The following is a 19,104-nucleotide window of genomic DNA, read 5'->3' on the forward strand; positions in this document are numbered from 1 at the left end:
CATGTGCTCAATACTATCCCATTGAATAAAACACACCCATATACACGGCTTGATGGGGTTGGGGACAATCTGTGACACTTTATTGCCTGCCTGTGCTGTCTGAGAAAATCAAGGTAGGTTTAGGTAGGGCATGTGAATCCCAGGGAATATAACACCCAAGCCCTAGGTTGAAAACCATTCAGTCTAAAGCTATACCATGAAGGGACGCAGCCTCAAGGCCCCTTTCTCAAGTGGGAGAAAGTATACAGAAAGTAGAAGAAAAAAGAATAGGCTCACATGTTTCAGGAAAACATATAAGAACTATTAGAAAAAAGAAATTCATAAAGGTTTTGTGATTCATTTAACCTTCTTAGTCGATGTCTGTGATTTTAATATTATTACTAGAATCACACTGTTCATTATTTCCCCCAGTTTGTTTAAATCTGCAAATACCTTATGTTCAGTTTTACATCTATTAAAGCAAGATCCTCAAGGGCAGGGATGGAATTCTACTCACTTCTGCATCCCTCGACATTGCAGCGTGTGGAACAGAGATGACAAATACAGGTTCGATTTGTGCCACCTGAAAGAGTGCCATCTAGAAGCAGTTGCTTCAAACTGCACTTCAACTGGACCTACACGCCCTGCAAAGCAACTGAAACTCATCATGAAATGAATCTGCAGAAGAAATGTGTACCCTCTATTCAAACTCTGGAGTAAATAAAATGTGTATGATTGACACAATCACAAAATGGCATTTAAGTGGAAGTCTGTTTCCTGAAGAAATAAAAGCCAGAGCAAACAGATTTGGGGTCATATTTTTGTTCACTGAAAGGACCAACCAGTTTCATCAAACAAGCTTTAGAGGAAGAGAAATTGAGTAATTCATCTTGTCAGTTACAGTTCACATATATGCACACACACACAAACTGGCTCAGCATCAGCGAAACATAACTATTCAAATACAAAAGTATAAAAAACCTCTTTAAAAAACCAATAGCAGCCAAAACAGAACATTTGTAAACAAAACCACTACTATCAACCCTGTGCTTAATCACAGAATCTGCATTCTTTTGAAACATTAAGTATATGCAATAAAGAGAATATAGACCATCTTTTTCCTTAATATACAATACCCGATATCTAAAACAATGTCACCAATAATAGACACAAATCGGTGTTATCATAAGGCATGCTGAACAGTCTTTTTCACAGTATTCAGGGGCATCATGTTGCTGCAGAGGCCACGCTTTCCAGAAGTTTTCTCCTCGCTGTGATCCTCGCACACCGGGGGCACTCGGAGGACTGGAAGCACTGTTTGTGAAAGCACGCCCTGCACGCTGCAAGCAAGGAAGACAGCCATCAGCAAACAGGCTATCTTGTTTTCTCACATTTCTGCAGACATTTGTCTCCATCCTAGGGAGGGAGGGGGGTCTGAATCCAGAGCCCAGAGTCTTCTAAAAAGAAATCAGCCAGGCTGAAACTCACGTTTCAGCAGGTCACACTTCAGCAGACCTGTTGGACTCTTCCAACTCTGGGGAAGCCACATTCTTTCTCTAGAAACGGCCCTACATCGAGAAAGCTGCTTTGTCCCCCTCCTGGCACCAGCCTGCATTCAATGACTGATCACTCTATAGTGAGTAGGCCGGTCCCAATTTGTCCCCAGTTTGGAACGATGCTGAAAGGCCACCAAACTCCAGAGCTCCCCGTGAGATGAGCTGAGGGCTCCACTGCAACCCCACCACAGTTCAACTTCTCCCTCTCCCAGTCTTGCTGCCTGCACACCCCTACAGGTATTAAGTTGAAGAACATGAAACTCTTTGTAGGCAAATCTCTGCCCCAAAGTCTCTTTGCTGGGGAGCCAGTCCTGCAACACTGCCTAAAGGGGTGGGGAGACGACACTGGAGTGGCCTGAGAGGAGGATATGCCCCTATCAAGGGTGAAGGCAGAGTTCATTACCAGGATCTCTCCCATGAAACAGAGTTTACAGAACACAGGATTCTCTCGGGCACTAATACTGTAGAAGGGTCGGCAACCTTTTCTGTAAAGAGCCAGATAGCAAATGTTTTAGACCCTGTGGGCCACGTGGTCTCTACGACAGCTACTCAACTCTGCCTCTGTGGCGCAAAAGCAGCCAGAGACTTCACCACTGGGCATGAATGATCCAATTACAAGACAGAGAGGTGGGCATAGGCAACAAAGGGACCATCTCCTCTATCCAAACCCTGCACCAGAAGACATTATCCTTTATCCCTGCCCCACCCAAATACTCCCTCTGTGCCCAAAACTTCATTATCTCCAATCCAGCATACAAGCACACACCAGCGTGACTGTACTTTAAATAACTGTGCTTAAAGTATTAAGCTATTATTCAGCTTAAGTTAATTTTGTGCTTAAGTTACTAAACTTAGTTTAATTAGTTAACCTATTATTAAGCTTATGTTATTAAGTTATTAAGATACCTGAACATCTTCTACATGTTGCTGTCTGAAATGGGAAGATGACAGTCGTATTCTGGCAAAATTCACAAATAAAGCCCTTTCCTTGACACAGCTGTAAAAGAAGACATCAAAAAGTTACAACCTTCTCTTGATGGAGAAGCTGAGTTTTCACTATTACAGAACTTTATAAACATCAGCGTTTGAATGTCTATGAGTCCAACCTCTAGAAGGAAAAGGATATTGTTTTGCAGCAATGAATGGGTCAGAATAAAAAAAAAGATAAAAATGTACATTCATCCAATTCCACATCAAAGCAGTTTTAAAGTACCAGAGTAAGGTCCTAATTGTAAACATGCACTCTGAAGTGATCTAATTTCATTTCTCATTGCTGCACTACAATTCTTCAATCCATGTAGACACAGAGCTTCCTGTTCCATCGAATCCTGGTTCCACATGACTATATTTGGCGCGTCAGGGCAGAGTGGGCCCTGAGCAGAACTGGGCACCTAGATGAAGTCCATTGGTCCAGGCTTGCATCCCAGCTCTGCCACTTACCAGCAGGGGTATCTCAGCTGTTACTTCACAGCTCTGACCTCAGTTTTCTCATCTCTAACTAGCTCACCAGCACTTCCCTCAGGGTTTGTGAGAGTTAAATGAAGTCAAGTGCGGAACACGCAGCACAGGCCCTGGTGCATCGGGAACACATCTGTTCCGGGTACACCCTCACCTCACAGCCAGCCACATGTGCAAGGGAAGCTTTCAGAATGTCCTTGAGTAAGGGTGCCAGCAGCCCTTTCTTGATCCTGACCAGATCCTCAAGAGAGAACAGGTGGAGCTCATCAGTCAAGTGTCCCGGCACCTGCTCGAACTCCTTTAATGCACTGCCAGAGAGGAAACAAAGAGGAATTCAGAAACCCACCCACACAGAGGCCGGGGAAGAATGGGGCCAGTTGTTTTCTCTTGGCACTCACACTTAATTTTTTTAACTCAATTTAAAAAATAAATAGCTCCAAGAACAACAGTGAACCATGCTCGCCACCATTCTACATGTTGCAAGTTTTCTTGGAAGCCAAGAAGTTAAAATTCCATGAAAGCTGATTTCAAAAAGCTGAATAAGCAGAGACCCGCATCTCTTGCAACAGCCTACCCATGCACACATCGAGCAAAAGAAAACTGAGCATTAGTTTTTTAAGTCTTAAAGAATGTGTACCTAGTACCCTTTGATTACCAAGTAATCAAAATTCCTACCTTATTTCTTCCAGCTACATTTCAAGACTATCAGCCTTACGGACTGTTGGCTCAGCTGCGAGAATTCTCGCTCACTCAGCAAGCCTACGACTTCCAAATGTACAAGTCAGGCACTGAGCTTAAGGCTCATGCAGCCAACTGCCAGTGGTCATGGTCCCTTAGGGCATTCAAAACTTCATCTTTTCCAAACCCAGCAGGTGTCGACCTGAATTCTCTCAATGGCTAATAGAAGCACCATTCCCTGCACTTCCAAGACAGCCACGGCCTACACTGGACTTGGCATGCTACAACGCCAAATCCTCTTCAATTCTGCACCCAGCCTGAGGTGCCCACTCCTGCAGCATCCTCTGCCTGGAGAATCCCCAATCCCTCTCCTTTGCTCCACCTTACTCTTCAAGCTCAGCCTTTTTCTCCTGGAATCCTTGCTTGCTCTCTATCCTATCTCACTCCTAACTGAGCTAAATGCTGCCTCCATTTGTATCCTCATGGTCCCCCGACACAATGTCTAACACTCAGGCCAGCAATGATCGGTTTGTGCTGACCATCCCTCTGGACTTAACACAGATCTACTAACTGTTTTTATATGAAGCCCAGAATGGATATTCAAGAATTTTTGTACAAGATAGGAAGTATAGGTATTGTTATATGTTGTGGATGAAAAAAGCGAGGCCCTGAGACCAATGCCATGCCAAGGCCATGAAGCAAAGGCTCAAAACCAAATGACTCTAGAATATATGCTCCTTCCCCCAAAATTTAATTAAAAAGCAATACATCATCATTAAAGATTAGAGACTGAAAAAACGCTTTAAAGCTAAACCATTTATTTAAAAACTCTGTCATTCCACCAACTACAATAAATAATCTTAACTTCCTTGAGTAACCTATGCTTTTTCTACTTAAAAATCTCTCTCTCAATGAATTCATGCCTAAGTCTTTACTGGTTGTATAGTATTCTATTCTATGGACATGGTATTAATGTAAGTACTGCCCTATTATGAACACCTAGATTTTTAAAATAATTTCAACTTTCATTTTAGATTTGGGGGTATGTGTGCAGGTTTGTTACATAGGTATATTGCAGGACACTGAGGTTTGGTGTACCAATGATCCCATCACCCAGGGAGAGAGCATAATACCTCTTAATAGACTTTTAATGCCTTTTCTTATTTAAAAACAAAACTAGTAATCCCAACACTTTGGGAGGCTGAGGCAGGCAGACCACCTGAGGTCGGGAGTTTAAGACCAGCCTGGCCAACATGGTGAAACCCTGTCTCTACTAAAAATACAAAAATTAGCCAGGTGTGATGAAACATGTCTGTAATCCCACCTACTTGGGAGGGTGAGGCACGACAATCACTTGAACCTGGGAGGAAGAGGCTGCAGTGAGCCAAGACTGTGCCACTGCACGCCAAACTGGGCGACAGAGCGAGACTCTGTCTAAAAAAAAAAAAAAAAACTATACTTTAAATTTTTGCCTATATCCATCAGTATGTCCTTAGGATAAACTTCTAAAAGTAGAATTTCTGAAGACCATGATCCCACTTGGTTAGACGTGCCTCCCTATAAGGGGTTTTAAAAGGCCCCTGGTATACTCATGGTCATATCCACTTTATTCACAATAGCCAAGGAGGGGAAGCAACCCTAGTGTCTATGGATGAATAGATGGATTAAAAAAATGTAGTATATACATACAATGAAATATTATTCAACCTTAAGAAGGAAGGAAATTCTGGCTGGGAGCTGTGGTTCACGCCTGTAATCCCAACACTTTGGGAGTCCGAGGCAGGGGGATCACGAGGTCAGGAGATCAAAATCATCCTGGCTAACACGGTGAAACCTCGTCTCTACTAAAAACACACAAAAAATTAGCCGGGCATGGTGGCGGGTGCCTGTAGTCCCAGCTACCGGGGAGGCTGAGGCAGGAGAATGGCGTGAACCCGGGAGGTAGAGCTTGCAGTGAGCCGAGATAGCGCCACTGCACTCCAGCCTGGGCAACAGAGCGAGACTCTGTCTCAAAAAAAAAAAAGGAAGGAAATTCTGACACATGCTACAACATGAATGAACTTTGAGGACTTTATGCTAAGTCAAACAAGCCAGTCACAAAAAGACAAATACTGTAAGATTCCACTTATATAAGGCATGTGTGTGGGCAAAATCATGGAGACAGAAAGTAGAATAGTGGCTGCCAGGAGTTAGGCTACAAGGAAGAGGGAATGGGGAGTTGTTAAATGATACAGAATTTTAGTTTTGCAAGATGAAAAGGGTTTGGGGGCTGGATGGTGGTGATGATTGCATAACAATGTGAATACCTTAATCTCACTGAAGTATATTCTAAAAATGGTTAAGATGGTAAATTTTATATATATTTACCACAATTTAATGATAACAATAATAATAATAAAAAGGTCACTGGCTAGAATTGTTTCATCCTCCAACTAAACCATTCTTCTTAATGAGTTAAATTCTCCATTATATGGTTAGGCTGTGTCCCCACCCAAATCTCATCTTGAATTGTAGCTCCCATAATTCCCACATGTCATGGAAGGAGCCTGGTGGGAGGTAATTGAATCATGAGGCACATCTTTCCTGTGTTGTTCTCATGGTAGTGAATAAGTCTCACGAGATCTGATTTTTTTTTTTTTTTTTTGAGACAGTCTCGTTCTGTCTCTAGGCTGGAGTTCAGTGGTACGATCTTGACTCACTGCAACCTCTGCCTCCCATGTTCAAGCGATTCTCCCGCCTCAGCCTCCCAAGTAGCTGGGACTAGAGGCATGCAGCACCACGCCTAGCTAATTTTTGTAATTTTAGTAGAGACAGACTTTCACCATGTTGGCCAGGATGGTCTCGATCTCTTGACCTCATGATCCACTCACCTTGGCCTCCCAAAGTGCTGGGATTACAGGCGTGAGCCACTGTGCCTGGCTGATCTGATGGCTTTATAAAGGAGAGTTCCCCTGCAAATGCTCTCTCTTTGCCTGCCACCATGTAAGACGTGCATTTGCTCCTCATTCACCTTCTACCATGATTGTGAGGCCTCCCCAGCTATATGAACTGTGAGTCAATTAAACCTCTTTCCTTTATAACTTACCCAATCTCTGGTATGTCTTTATTAGCTACTTAAGAACAGACTAATGCATTCCACTATTGGCTTAGTAATTCAAAGAGACGGCATGATTTCCCAAGGAAAGCCATGAGGTCATCACTGTGCTAAGAAGCCCTGTGTAATGGGGGAGCCAGATGCAGGAGGCACTAATATGACTAGCAGATGTATGGAGGGAAGGCAGCCTGTCCCAGCTGAGAATAGTACCTGTCAGCAAACCTACAGGTCTTCAACAGCTTCTTGATATGGAAGAGCTGCTCCTGAATTTCCTGATGGGAGAAACCAAACACGGGGGAAAGTTAAATGTAATAAATGACATGGGAAAAGTGCAAGTCAAATTTCACTGTTATTTCTAACCTTGAAGTGCTGCATTTGTACAAAACAAACCTTGAAAGCAAACAGCCTATAGAGCAAGGCTTCACAACTGAGTCCGCTGATCCACAGAGTGTGCCCTGGATGGATCCAGGTTTTGTAGAAGCTGAAACTTACAGAACTTTGGGGCCTTCTTCAAGAAAAACATAATACTAAGTATAAGATTCAGTGTAGGGCCTTGGAAAGAGCCTGTGCAGGAGAGGGGCTCCAAAGTGTAAGCTTCACTCTTTTTTTCTTTTTGAGACAGGGTCTTGCTCTGTTACCCAGGCTGGAGAGCAGTAGTGCAATCTCGGCTTACTGCAACCTCCACCTCCCGGGTTCAAGCGATTCTCCTGCCTCAGCCTCCCCAAATAGCTGGGATTACAGGCGTGTGCTACTACACCCAACTAATTTTTTTTTTTTTTTTTGTATTTCTAGTAGAGATGGGATTTTACCATGTTGGCCAGGCTAGTCTCGAACTCCTGACCTCAGGCAATCCGCCCACCTTGGCCTCTCAAAGTGCTGGGATTATGGGCTTGAGCCCCTGCGCCCAGCCGCTTCACTCGCTTTATGATCCATTTGCCTCTTAGAGGATATATCTGTGGGTTCCCCAAGCTAGTGTGATGTGCATTTCCTGCCACAGGACACTTCCAATGAGAGGGATGGGGTTGGGGCTGCGGCTCACCTTCACTTTGTCCAGCTCCTTGGCTTTCGCATACAGGCTTTGGCCGATGCTTAGCAAATTGAAAATGGGCTGGTGCCATATGCTGTCGAGCAGCCGTTTGGAGAAATTGCTGACGTAGTACTTCTTGAAGTCCCACATCATCAGGATTCGGGCAGGGATGCAGGACTCTGCATATGAGTGGCAGCAGTCACAGAAATACTTCCCTAGGTATTCGCAGTACCGGAGCCGCTTCACAAACTCTGCCAAGCATACCGGAGGGTGAGTGCCGCACCTGGTGCTGAAAACCTATCCTGGTCTACCCCTGACTTTCAATTCCTACGCAAGATTCAAAGACTCTGATGACTTGTTTCATGATGATAAAGCCATACTCAACCTCATGACAGCTGGGAAGGCTCCGGCAGAGACTTGGGGAATTAAATCATGGCCATTCATGAGCTCTGCTCTTGTGGAACAGATGTCGGAAAAACAAAACCTTCCCAAAATACTCCTGGATTTGGAAGATGGAAATTGCAAACTGCAGTGTAGCAAAAGGAACATTCATTTTAGGATCTGGAAATCTGGGTGGGAGTCCAGACTCCTCTCACTAGCAGGAAGACTGAAGGCAGGTTAGGCTAACTATTCTGAGACCATAAAATGCAGCTCAGAACTGGATTGAGTGATATTACACATAGGAAAAGTGCTTTATAAATTGTGAAGCAGTATATATACAATGTTAGGAAGCAGCACCATAAAGACCTTGATAAATCAATGAGAAAAAAATATAAAAATGCACAAAGGATAGGAATAGATAATTTATGGCAAGAAGAAACGCAGATAACTAACAGAGAAAAGCAATCTCAGAAACAAAAAAATGCATATTTTAAAAGTGAGGCTGAGCACAGTGGCTTGTACTGGTAATCCTAGCACTTTGGGAGGCCAAGACGGGAGGATTGCTTGAGCCCAGGAGTTCAAGACCAGCGTCAGCAACATAATGGGACCCCATCTCCACACACACACACAAAAAAAAATTAGCCAGGCAATGTGGTGTGTGCCTGTAGTCCTAGCTACTTGGGAGGCTAAGGCAGGAGGATTGCTTGAAGGTGGAGGCTACAGTGAACCATCATCATGCCACTGCATTCCAGCCTGGGCAAGAGAGTAAGACCCTGTCACAAACTGATGACAAATAATAAAATGAAATTGAAATGAAATGAAAGAAAAGAAAAGAAAAGTGAGATACTCTGTTTTGACTCAGCCTGTCATAAATTTAGAAGACCCAGAACTGGTGCAGTATCTAGAGGAGGGCACTTAACGTCTAGCACTGATAGAACTAATTTGTAGGAAGATGTTTTTGTGATAGACTTCAATTCTTATTACACGTGGAACAGTAATCCTGCTTCTGTGACTCCATCAGACAGAAGTGCTAACAGGCACACATAGTGATATAAAAAGGTGTTCATTACAGCACATTTATAATGGGGGTGGCAGCCAAAATGTCCATCAAAAGGCAATTGGCTAAATAAGTATGGTGCACTCAACATGAAATGCCATACAGCCCATAAAGTACATGGAAGAGCATGGAAAGTGGACGTCCAGTTACAAATAGGTACAATGTGATCTCAATTTTATTTAACATATATATAAACATACACATAAACATATATGCACTGTCTAGATCTCCACCAAAAAGCCAACACTGACTATTTCTGGAGGGTAGGGGAAAGAAGGAATTTTTGCTCTTTACACCTTTTTTTTTTTTTAAGAAGGAGTCTTGCTCTGTTGCCCAGGCTGGTGTGCAGTGGCATGATCTCGGTTCACTGCAACCTCTCCCTCCTGGGTTCAAGCGATTCTCCTGCCTCAGCCTCCCCAGTAGCTGGGACTACAGGGTGCGCCACCATGCCCAGCTAATTTTTGCATTTTTAGTAGAGATGGGGTTTCACCATGTTGGCCAGGCTGGTCTCAAACTCCTGACCTCAAGTGATCCACCTGTCTTGGCCTCACCACGCCCACTGCACTTTTTAATCTACTAAAATAAACACTCATTGACCACTTTTGGAAATGTCTCTAATAAAATACATTAACAAACAAAAGGTATAAAAACTAATGCGACAAATACCTGTGCACTCACCACTCAGCTTCAGAAAGAAAACAATTCAGTTGAAGTCTCCTATGTGCCCCTCCCTCAACACTAGGTTCTGACATGAACCAAGTTTGATATTTATCATTCATAGTTTGAGTCATGTATGTCTTTGTAATTGAAATATCATACAGCATAACACAAATCTTAGTTGCCATATATTGGGAGGATTAATGAAATCATGGATGGGAAAGCAGCTGCTGTAGAACCCGCACACTGTAGATTCTGAAGATCATTTCCAAATAACGGCTTTAAAAATAAACAAGGCCTGGCCGGGCGCAGTGGCTCACGCCTGTAATCCCAGCACTTTGGGAGGCCAAGGCAGGCGGATCACGAGGTCAGGAGATCGAGACCATCCTGGCTAACACGGTGAAACCCCATCTCTACTAAAAATACAAAAAAATTAGCTGGGTGTGGTGGCGGGTGCCTGTAGTCCCGGCTACTCAGGAGGCTGAGGCAGGAGAATGGTGTGAACCCGGGAGGCAGAGTTTACAGTGAGCCGAGATCTTATCTGAGGTCAGAAATTTGAGACCAGCCTGACTAACATGGAGAAACGCCATCTCTACTAAAAATACAAAATTAGCCTGGAGTGGTGGTGCATGCTTGTAATCCCTGCTACTTGGGAGGCTGAGGCAGGAGAATTGTTTGAACCCGGGAGGCAGAGGTTGCAGTGAGCCGAGATTGCGCCACTGCGTTCCAGCCTGGCTGGGCAACAAGAGTGAAACTCCATCTCAAAAAAATAAAAATAAAAAATAAACAAGGCCTGGCTGGGAGTGACCACAGAAAAGAATCTTACTGAACACTTACTCTGTGCCACAGATCAGTTAAATGTTTTATGTTTACTATGTCATTCTGTGCTCGAAAGTCTGTGAGAGAGGGACAGTTACTTCCTTATTTCACTGATGAAAGCACAAGACACTGAAGTTAGGCAACACGCAGGGCCACGTGAACAGTATGTAGGCAGGCAGGATTCCAACCCAAGCCTGGACTGCCAAAGCTCCAGCCCACAGCCATCATGTCCCACTCCTCCTCCGCTGCATTCGATGGCGGGAAAGGGAGAGGAAGCTAATGCCTTTGCACTTGCCCAAATTGTCCCTCAGACCCAGGTCATACTCTGAGTTGATGTTTAAAAGCAAACAAATAAATAGAGTTGTTTTTGGTTATTCATGATAATCATGCTCTCTAGAGTCGCCATGAACACTGAATTAGTCAATTCGGTGAAATAGGGGAAATTCAGGATTAGGCACCTGTGAGCTTCTCGTAGCAACAGTTTCATCTACTCCTCAACACACACTCAATATCCATTCACTCATTCATCAAACTTTATTGGATACATGCTGTTATACTATCAATACAGAATAAACTAATATCCATCTTTTTTAGTTTCCTAAGTCCTTTAACTAAAACAGAACAATACAAAGTGACCTAAACCAGTGGTTCTTGGCCAAGAGTGATTTTGCCTCCCAAGGGGCATTTGCAAATGTCTGGCGCCATTTTCAGTTGCCACTGGGAGCTGCTTCTGGCATCTACTGATGCTGCTAAACATCCTATAGTGCACAGGACCCCCCCCCACGACAAAGTCCATGGTATTGAAGTTGAGAAATCCTGCTCTAAAACACAATTGTCCTCATTTTATGAAAAGTCAGCATCGGGGGTGGGGTGGAAGGGAAATATTCTAGAACAGAGATGTCCAGTATAACTTTCCATGAGGATAAATGTGTTCTATATCTGTGCTGTCCAGTACAGTAGCCATGAGTTCCATGTGGCTATTGAGTACTTGAAATGTAGTTAGTGTGACTGAGGAACTGAATTCTTAATTTCAATTAATTTAAATTTAATTTTAAATAGCCAGGTGGGCTAGTGCTACCATACTGCATAGTGCAGTTCTAGAATAAAGCTAACTAAAGAGAATAAATAACTAAATGCAATGTATGAAACTTGATTGCAACCTAGATGGAAAAAATAGCCATAAATGATACCTTAAGAACAAAAAGGACTAGGAAGTAGACAATATAGAGAATTGTTTTTAATTTTTTTGGTGTGATAACTTGTTTCTTATCCTTATTTTTGGGATATACTGAACTAGTAAAGGGTAAAATGTCATGTTCAGTGTGTGGAAATTGAAGGAGACTAAGGAAAACATGACAACTAAACTCAACATGGAATTCTGAAACAGATAAAGGATGCTACTGAAAACCTGGTGAAATCTGAATAAAGCCTGGGGTTTCATTAATAGGACTGTACCCAATGCTAATTTCTCAGGTTGAAACTATGATTATGTAAGATGTTAGCAGTAGAGGAAGCTGGGTGAAGGGTGTACAGGAACTCTCTCTACTATTTTTGCAACTCTTCTGTAAGTCTAAAATTACCTCAAAGTCAAAAGTTAAAAATAATGTACCCTAGAAGCTAGAGGAAGCTAACAGGAAAAGCCCAAAATTATTTCTATGCTGTCTACAATCTGTGCTCTGCCTACCTCTGCAGCATGTTTTCTCCTCCTATTCTTACTCTCTGGCCACACAGGGCTTCTTTTACTTGCCACAGGCCCTTTGCACATGACCAACACTCCTACTTCTGTGGGCAATCACTTTCCGATGAAACCTCTTACTCCCAGCTTCTCAAGCTCAGATGAAGTTCCCTTGCTGTAAATCCCACGGCACTCTTGACTCTTTTGTTACGTACATCACTTTGTGTTACACACACTTACTTGGCTGATGAGTGTATCTTCCCTAAAAGATGATAAGCAAGCTCCCTGAGGGCAAGGCCACTGTACAAAAGTACAGACACACATCGCTATACCTGAACAAGCTTAGGGAAATAACAAAAAGTTGGTGAAGCGATAGTCATATGTGTACAGTTTCTGACTCATGCATTCGATATTTACGGAAGCGCCAGGATACAGTGGTTAACCAAAGAGACATGTTCCCCACTAGATGTGCTGGGAAAATGACTCATTCAAAGAAAATCAGCAACAATGGTGATGCCCATCAGGCATTATCATCCAGTGTGGGAGAGGAAGCCCAGATGGATTCCTGCTTGCTATTTTTATCTCTTGAAGTAGGAGCTCCTCATAGTCTTTTTCCTTCAAAAACTGACTATCAAAGGCTAAGGGAACTCTTTCCACAAAGCTCCTCTTTCCAGCCTTTTGCAGGTCAGACATATAGGTAGCATCAGAGCCGAACAAGTGATTCCCAGTCTCAAGGGGGAAACTTGCATTTCTGACTGAGGAAAGCCCGAGCTTTTTTTTTTTTTTTTTTTTGAGACGGAGTCTCACTTTGTCACCCAGGCTGGAGTACAATAGTGCGATCTCGGCTCACTGCAACCTCTGCCTCCTGGTTTCAAGGAATTTTCCTGTCTCAGCCTCCCGAGTAGCTGGGATTACAGGAGCCTGCCACCCACGCCTGGCTAATTTTTTTGTATTTTTAGTAAAGATGTGGTTTCACCATGTTGGCCAGGCTGGTCTCAAACTCCTGACCTCAGGTGATCCGCCCATCTCAGCCTCCCAAAGTGCTGGGATTACAGGTGGGAGACACTGTGCCTGGCCCAGGAAAGCCTAATCTTCTAGGCTTCAGTTGGCCCAGGAATGATCCTCTCAGGCTACCTCCTCAAACTCTCTCAGAGAAGTTTGGCTAGCTCCTTGTTAAGCCATTCCTTTACTCAACAAATATCTTTTGAGGACCTACTACATGCCAGGCACTCTTCTAGAAGCTGGGACTACAGTAATAAATATAACAGACAATACATGTGGCCTCACAGAACTTATAATCTAGTGTTGAAGACATAATAATAAGACATTAGTAAAATATAAGAGACTATTTTACTGTACTAAGAATACAAAATAAGAAGGAACTTCTAAGAAAATACTGTGCAAGAAAATAAAAAAAATAAGGATGGGTAATATAAAGTGTTCATGGGATTGTCTGTGGCCAGCAGTGGGGCAAGACAGGCATTTTAGATAGGGCAGCAAGGGAAGACCTCGTGACTTCGGAGTGAAAATGTGAAAGAAGCAAAGGAATTAGTCATGGGGGTGTCTGCAGGGAGAGCATTTGGGGGAAGAGAAAACCACAAACGCAAATATGTCGGAAGTGAGCCTGGCATTTTCAAGGGGCAGCAGGAGGCCACGTGGCTGGAGCTGATGCCCAACAGGGAGAGAACTAGGAGGCTGGTCCTGGTGTCCTCGGTCCTAGTTGGTCACACAGCCGTGTCAGTCATGATGGACTCCTCATGAGAAAGAGGACAACTTCTGTGAAGCTCTTAAAACAACTTTTCATCAAAGGCGTCTCTTACACAAGCAATGCGCTGCTCTACTTTGCTATTCTGGACCTTGTCATCACATAATAAGCAGGCGATCCATTATCCGTACTTACTAGGCTCTATTGGAGTTCCACAGCCGGCACAGAAAAAATTCTGGGCTGCTACCACAAAGTCCCTCCTGAATACAAAAAATAATACTAGTTACATTTCACAGAAGGCCAATGGTACATTTTTCACTAATTAGAAAAGAAATTGCCATCGTGATACTTTTCTCAACTAGGGGCCTTAACTTTGTCACTTTTCATTTGGGAAAGAAATAGATTTATTCAATACAATTTTCTAGTTGAAATCTCTGAGTCTTTTAAAGCTACGACTAATTTATTTTTATTTATTTATTTTTTTTCCTGAGACAGGAGCTTGCTCTGCCACGCAGGCTGGAGGGCACTGGCATGATCATAGTTCACTACTGCCTCAAACTCCTCGGCTTGGCTCAAGCAATCCTCAGTCTCCTGTGCAGGTAGCTAGAACTACATGTACATACCACCATGCCCAGCTAGCTTTTTTGGACTTTATTTATTTATTAATTTTTTTGTAGAGACAGGGTCTCTCTATGCTGCCCACGCTGGTCTCGAACTCCTGGCCTGAAGTCATCCTCCTACATTGGCCTCCCAAAGTGCTGGAATTACAGGCATGAGCCACTGTGCCCAGCCTTAAAGCTACGTCTCTTTAAAAGTCTCTGCTAGGCCGGGCACAGTGGCTCACGCCTGTAATCCCAGCAGTTTGGGAGGCCGAGGCAGGTGGATCACGAGGTCAGGAGATCAAGGCCATCCTGGCTAACATGGTGAAACCCTGTCTCTACGAAAAATAGAAAAAATTAGCCGGGCGTGGTGGCAGATGCCTGTGGTCCCAGCTACTCAGGAGGCCAAGGCAGGAGAATGGCGTGAACCCAGGAGGTGGAGCTTGCAGTGAGCCGAGATCGCGCCACTGCACTCCAGCCTCGGCGACAGAGTGAGGCTCTGTCTCAAAAAAAAAAAAAAAAAAAAAAAAAAAAGCTTCTGTTAAAACCAAAGCAGAAGTCAGTGTCACTGATAACTCCAAGGGGTTTTTAGGGAGGTCTCGATACCCATGTATAGGGTTCCAGCTCCAGAGAGAACCAGAGACATGTTATATACAAGGAAGACAGTTCAGGGAGGCCGTACACCAAAAGATGATGCACTTGGGAAATTCACAAATGGACCTAAAGAAATTTAGACAAATAGGAGGTAATGTAAGACAAAGAAATCAAATCAAACATTTCTGGTAAGAGATCTTGTTGGGTAACATGGGCACAGTAAGATGGCGCCGGTTCCGGGTTCTTCACCCCCAGTTCCCGGTTCTCCACCCCGCGAGCCTGCCAAGAGAAGGCCAATCAGGGAAGAACACCTCCTGCCTTTTACTCAAACCCCGCCCCTAAGCCAATCACCGATGCCCACGTAGCCCCACTGAGTATAAAAACCCAGCACCTAAGCAGCTCGCCCCTTCTTCCTTCCTTCTCCTCCTCTGGGTGTCGCCTTGGTGCCTCCAATAAAATCTCTTGACTGTGACCAGCGTGTCTTTGGTTTGAGCCCGATCGGGTTCGACTCTTTGAGTTGGTCCGACTCTTTCAGATATTCCATTCCACTGAGGGATTTTCTTTCTTTTTTTTTTTTTTTTTGAGATGGAGGCTTACTCTGTCACCCAGGCTGGAGTGCAGTGGTGCTATCTTGGCTCACTGCAACCTTCACCTCCCGAGTTCAAGCGGTTCTCCTGCCTCAGCCTCTCAAGTAGCTGAGACCACAGGCATGCACCACCACGCCTGGCAAATTTTTGAATTTTTAGTAGAGATGGGGTTCCGCCATGTTAGCCAAGCTGGTCTTGAACCCCTTACCTCAGGTGATCCCGCCCACCTCGGCCTCCCAAAGTGCTGGGATTACAGGCATCGGCCACTGTGCCCGGCCTGAGGGATTTCCTATTGAACTGTTTATGCCATAGTTTTACATGTGACTTGGAAATACCAAGGAAATTGTAAAATTTGATTACAGTTCAGGATCAGCAAAGATGGCCAAGGTAAAAATACGCTAAATCTCTGCCCAGGTGCCATAGCGAGGACCTAGGAAACCCCTAAAGAAAAGATACCCCAGGCTAAGAAAAGTGACCCCTCACAATGCCTAGAGAGGGAGTTCTGCCCAAGCAGCCCCAGAGACTTTCTTGGCATTCTCTCAAAAGAAGAAAAACAAAGAAAGATCTAGTCTATAAGGCATCTCCATGGGGCAGAGTCAACCCCTCTCCAGTCCCTTGGGCACAGTCAACAACCCTCGCTGGTCCCTTTGTAACGCTTGGCGGTTTGCACACCAAATTGAATACAAACCAAGAGGGATGGAAAAATTATATCTGGTTAAAATGTTTTGTGTATAATCTTTGTCCATAATCTGTCCTATAGTCTCAGAACAAATTACAATTAAACTATTACTTTAAATTTATAGGTTTATTTCATTTTTTGCATAATCTTCGTTGTTTTGTCTTTTAGAATTGTTACTTCTTAGAGAACAAACATAGTTTTATTTACATTTTGTTACATTTCTTTTGTTGGTTTTGAGATTGAGTCTCGCTCTGTTACCCAGGCTGGAGTGCACTGGTGCAATCTCAGCTCACTGCAACCTCTGCCTCCCGGGTTAAAGCAATTCTTGCTCCTTAGCCTCCCGGTAGCTGGGATTACAGGCCTGCGCCCACCACACCTAGTTAATTTTTATATTTTAGAGAGAGGGTTTCACCATGTTGCCCAGGCTGGCCTCAAACTCCTGACATCAGGTGATCCCCGACCCCAGCCTACGCCTCCCAAAGTGCTGGGATTACAGACAGGTGTGAGCCACCGTACCCGGCCTCTGTAACATTTCTTAACTATAAGTGCTTTCCCTAAGATTAAATGTTCCTTTTTTAGAAGTTTGTTCATTCATTTTTATTTCACACTGATTGTTCTGGAAGATGAAGTGGTCCAGTCTTTTAAAATTATCATAGGCTGAGCGAGGTGGCTCACACCTGTAATCCCAGCACTTTGGGAAGCTGAAGTGGGCAGATCACTTGAGCCCAGGAGTCCGACACCAGCCTGGGCAACATGGTGAAACCCCATCTCTAATTTTTTTAAAAAGGAAACAAATTAAAAATATATATTGTATATAATTTTTAAGTTTTGATATTAGCCACTTTTAAAAATCCCCTTTAAGCCTATTTAATTTTGAGTTGCTATGTAATATTCACAATTAGGGTTGCATAGCTGAATTCTCAACTTGTCAAAATTTACAGAGCCCCCAAAAGTCCATGGTAAACAAGAGGAAAAAAAAAAAAAAAACCTAAGCCAGAAAATACAGCCAACTTTCCTTTCCCTAAAACAAATTTCCCGGTGTTCTTTAGCATATGTATTTTTTTCACCTACTGCCATAGAGAGCCATGTGGGATCTGTCACAATGTGATTTAAATGGATTGGAGGCCCAATCAGCAGCCCATACTTACTTGAGTGGTGGATGAATATTAAATATGATTTGAAATCTAGGAGGAGCCCAGTCTTCAGTCCCTCTGATCCTAGACTTAAATTTAATTTCCTGTACTACATTCATACTGGATTCAAAGTCTTTTTGGACACGCTCTTCATTTACGACCTGCATGAGACATAAAATGATTTAGGAACAACTTAAACAAGCATATTTCAAAGAATTTAAATTAAAGGAACATCTAAATGTATTTCCAACATTAAAATTTACCATGAAAAATTAATAGTGCTTTTAACTGAACTAAAGGGCATACCAAGAGCCCTCTACATCTCTAAAGCCATCTGCAAGAGAATTGCTTTAAACGCCACCCAGATGAGATCACTTTTCTTAGTATTTTTAGTTCATTTATTTCCAGACTTCAAATTTACTGTAAGTAGGTCATTTTGACCTGGAATGCATTTATGAATAGCAGAAGCCTCATCCCTCTTAGGCGACAGACTGACAAATACTACCAATCAGAACCCCTATCATTATTAGTCTTCCCCAGAAACAGCTCTATTCAGACCATTCCCCTTGCTTATAAATGTTCAGTGCCTCCCCCCTGAACCACTGGACTTTCCTACTGTCATTTAAAATCCAAACTTCTCAGCCAGGTGCAGTGGCTCATGCCTGTAATCCTAGCACTTTGGGAGGCCGAGGTGGGTGGATCACTTGAGGTCAGGAGTTTGAGACCAGCCTGGCCAACATAGTGAAACCCTGTCTCTACTAAAAATACAAAAGTTAGCCAGAAATTGCTTGAACCCAGGAGGCAGAGGTTGCAGTGAGTTGAGCTTGTGCCACTGCACTCCAGCCTGGGCAACAGAGTGAGACTCCATCTCAAAAAATAAATAAAATAAAATAAAATAAAATCCAAACTTCTCAAATTAGCATTCTGTATCCTCCACAATTTGGCTACTATCATTCAAACTTGATTTCCATAAAGAACAACCTCTCACACACAAATACTCACAAATGGGTATTATCCAACCACACCGAATCACTCTGCTCAACAGCATAGCATGCCCCTCCACTTTTGCTGCAGCTCCCCTTTGCCAAGAACGTCCTCCCCCAACCTTTCTACCTGCCACAGTTCTGGCCAGCCCAATACTTAGCTCAAGTTCTGAAATCTGCAGTCAGCCTTCCTAAGTTCCCCCAGTAAAATTAAACACTCCTTCCTCTGCACTTCGAGGGCATTTTCCCTACCCCTGTTTTAGCCTTTGTCATAATGTTCTCTACCCTCAGAAGGCTGCTTGCTCTCTGACAGCAGTGAACAGTGTGTTCCATGAGGGAACCAACATGTACTTTCCAATGAGGCAGCCTGGGCATGACTCCTGCTTCACAGCTGACTAGCCCTGCTGGGAGGCTGGGCCCACCACTTAAAAATAAAAATAAGG

General features: G+C 43.5%; 1 protein-coding gene across 1 annotated transcript in view; it reads right to left on the bottom strand.

Moving 5' to 3' along the window:
* Positions 1–1,153: 1,153 nt before the first annotated feature.
* RUBCNL (rubicon like autophagy enhancer) overlaps positions 1,154–19,104 on the bottom strand; it is a 50,674-nt gene continuing 32,723 nt past the window's right edge. Inside the window, exons 7-13 of the mRNA XM_058438165.1 lie at positions 17,694–17,839; positions 14,282–14,346; positions 7,805–8,043; positions 6,976–7,037; positions 3,148–3,301; positions 2,442–2,532; positions 1,154–1,319 (exon numbers count right to left, since the gene is read on the bottom strand). Of these exons, the coding sequence (XP_058294148.1) occupies positions 1,207–1,319; positions 2,442–2,532; positions 3,148–3,301; positions 6,976–7,037; positions 7,805–8,043; positions 14,282–14,346; positions 17,694–17,839 (870 nt within the window). The 3' untranslated portion in view covers positions 1,154–1,206. The remainder of the gene's footprint in view (positions 1,320–2,441; positions 2,533–3,147; positions 3,302–6,975; positions 7,038–7,804; positions 8,044–14,281; positions 14,347–17,693; positions 17,840–19,104) is intronic.

The sequence above is a fragment of the Hylobates moloch genome, unplaced genomic scaffold, assembly GCF_009828535.3.
Source record: "Hylobates moloch isolate HMO894 unplaced genomic scaffold, HMol_V3 SCAFFOLD_4, whole genome shotgun sequence".
In the NCBI taxonomy this organism is placed as follows: Eukaryota; Metazoa; Chordata; class Mammalia; order Primates; family Hylobatidae; genus Hylobates; species Hylobates moloch.